Below are 2249 nucleotides of genomic sequence, written 5' to 3'. Positions count from 1 at the left end.
ACTTTAAATATACTGTTATAATGTCTTTTTAAGTTTATAAACTTACCAAAAGAAGTATACTTTAGTATACTTAATGGCATGTACTTAAAGTATATAAAAGTGTATTTCCCTAAATGTACTTTTATTTACCATGTACACTGATATAAGTATACTAGCAGTTTACTAGCAAGGATACTTCTAGGACTAAATTGGCCCACAATAAGTTTATGAAAGTATTCTCAGAAGCATAATTTTAGTTTAATCTTGAAATATACCACTAATAAACCAGGCTGTGTGAAAATGTACTTTCAATGTACTACTAAAATTTAACTTGGCCAAAACTTGAAACATTAGTATAAACTAAGTATATTTAAACTTTTAGTATACTTTTAGTACAAGCCAAGTATAGTGTAAAATAAACTTGGTTAAGTATATCTTAGATACAGTAAGTACATAAAAAGTAAACTGGAATATACTCTTATTTTTTGTTTGAAATTAGTATACTTAAAGGATACTTGCATGTACTACTTTTTTGCGAAGGTTGTTGAAAAGGATCGAGCTTAAAATATTTCATWCTACAGATTTATACAGAAACTTTCAGTTCTGACATGTTAAGCTTGTTTTGTACTTCGATTCGCACGTCTCGTTCCCCTGCTGAGTGACAAAAACTTGCGAAACTTCCGTCTGCTCTCCCGCTACCATCCCCCGGTGACAGCTGTGGTGTAAATTGCCAWGTCAGAGCTCTGCGACGCGGACCTTGCGGCTCGGAGCGTGTGATTGGTTAAAACTTAGTGGGTGTGTTTGTTCATGAGGAGCAATGCAGCGCTGCTGAGCTGGACCAGAGCAGCTCTTCCCTCTGCAGGTTATTCTGTTTAAAATGGATTTTTTTTTATCTGAAGAAGTAGAAAAGCAGCTGGTTTGATCCTACATGAGCATCACCTTTAACAAAACAAAAAAATTGGGGGGAAAACACATTATCCAGCCATCATTATTGCTGTTTTTGAACTTATATGAGCTACGGGAGGGCAGAGGGAGGAAGTATGATCATTTATGGCCCGCTGCATCTTCAGCTCGTTTATAGTTATGTAAGAAAATACGTGTTCAATCGACTGAAGTCAATATGAAAACCACCATTGTTAAATAAACTGATTTGTAGAAGGAATAAAACCATACAAAATCAGAATTCTGGAACCGAGTGGGGTTTATTGCCACTGGAGATGACAGGAAACCACACTGGCCAAAATCCAGGAAGTGCATCCATTTATACGATTCTTCAATGCCTGCGTTCGCCCCCTACTGACCTACGGCTGAATCACAGGCATTCATACAAAAATCTCATCTTCTGTTTTCATAACGTTTTAATTATGTGTTGTTATAATTCGGGCATGTAACTAATCTATATCAATCAAAACATTATTATAAAACATTATAAAAAGGAAAACCTAAAAATATAATGTTGTGCTTTTAAAATCAGTACTAACCTCTGATAACTTTAAATTTCTTCAGTTAGTCAGGAAAAAGACGTCTTAATGATGAAATCAGCGACCCGCTGTCTCTTGTCGTATAAGCTAAGCTTTATACAGAAGCAGGCAAGGACCGCTCATCTATCTGTCCCTGGTTTCAGTGTTCCCCGCAGGTGATGGGAGACAGCAGCGAGGCTGAGGAGAAGCAGTCCTTCAGAAGATCCCGGCGACGCAGGAAAAGCAAAAAGGAGTCACAGGTGGAGCAGAGCAGACCTGGAGGCCCGAGCAGCACGCAGTCCATCTACCCTTTAGCACAGGTAAAGCAAAACAGCAAGCTCAGMTTTTCTAATTCAAAACTATACACCCCCTGATGTTTGTGGACCACTGCCTTGCACGTCTGTTTCCCTGCTTCAGCACACCTGTTTCACATTATTGAATTAACCTCGAGTCCCACGCAGAACAGCTTTTTCCTTTTTTTATTTATTTTAACTTCTTTTAACTTCAGATCTGTCAGTTGAACCTGGACTTGTTTGGTATCAATAGAAACCTAAGCTTTCTTTTATCACCAAACACAGTTCAAACGACGAGCAGTTGAATCAGAAAGTAAACAAACCGTACAAAATGCCATCACTGCAAATCTGTAAATACGTTATAATAGAAACATTTTTGACTTTTTTAAAAAAAAAGTCAAAGTAGATACCTAAATATGTTGCAAGGTGTGTTGAAAGGTTTTTTTCACTTGATTTTGAGTGAATATGATCCAACTGAAGTCAAATATTTCTCATAATTTTCTATAATATATATGGT

The 2249-nt window shown here is 36.9% G+C and overlaps 1 protein-coding gene across 1 annotated transcript in view; it reads left to right on the top strand.

Moving 5' to 3' along the window:
• Positions 1-2249, top strand: part of myripb (myosin VIIA and Rab interacting protein b) — a gene marked incomplete in the record, with an annotated part of 194224 nt that overhangs the window by 177888 nt on the left and 14087 nt on the right. Inside the window, 1 exon segment of the mRNA XM_014018763.1 lies at positions 1604-1759. Within this exon segment, the coding sequence (XP_013874217.1) occupies positions 1604-1759 (156 nt within the window).

Source organism: Austrofundulus limnaeus, unplaced genomic scaffold, assembly GCF_001266775.1.
Source record: "Austrofundulus limnaeus strain Quisiro unplaced genomic scaffold, Austrofundulus_limnaeus-1.0 Scaffold201, whole genome shotgun sequence".
Classification (NCBI taxonomy): domain Eukaryota; kingdom Metazoa; phylum Chordata; class Actinopteri; order Cyprinodontiformes; family Rivulidae; genus Austrofundulus; species Austrofundulus limnaeus.
This window is presented reverse-complemented; position numbering and strand designations above follow the sequence as displayed.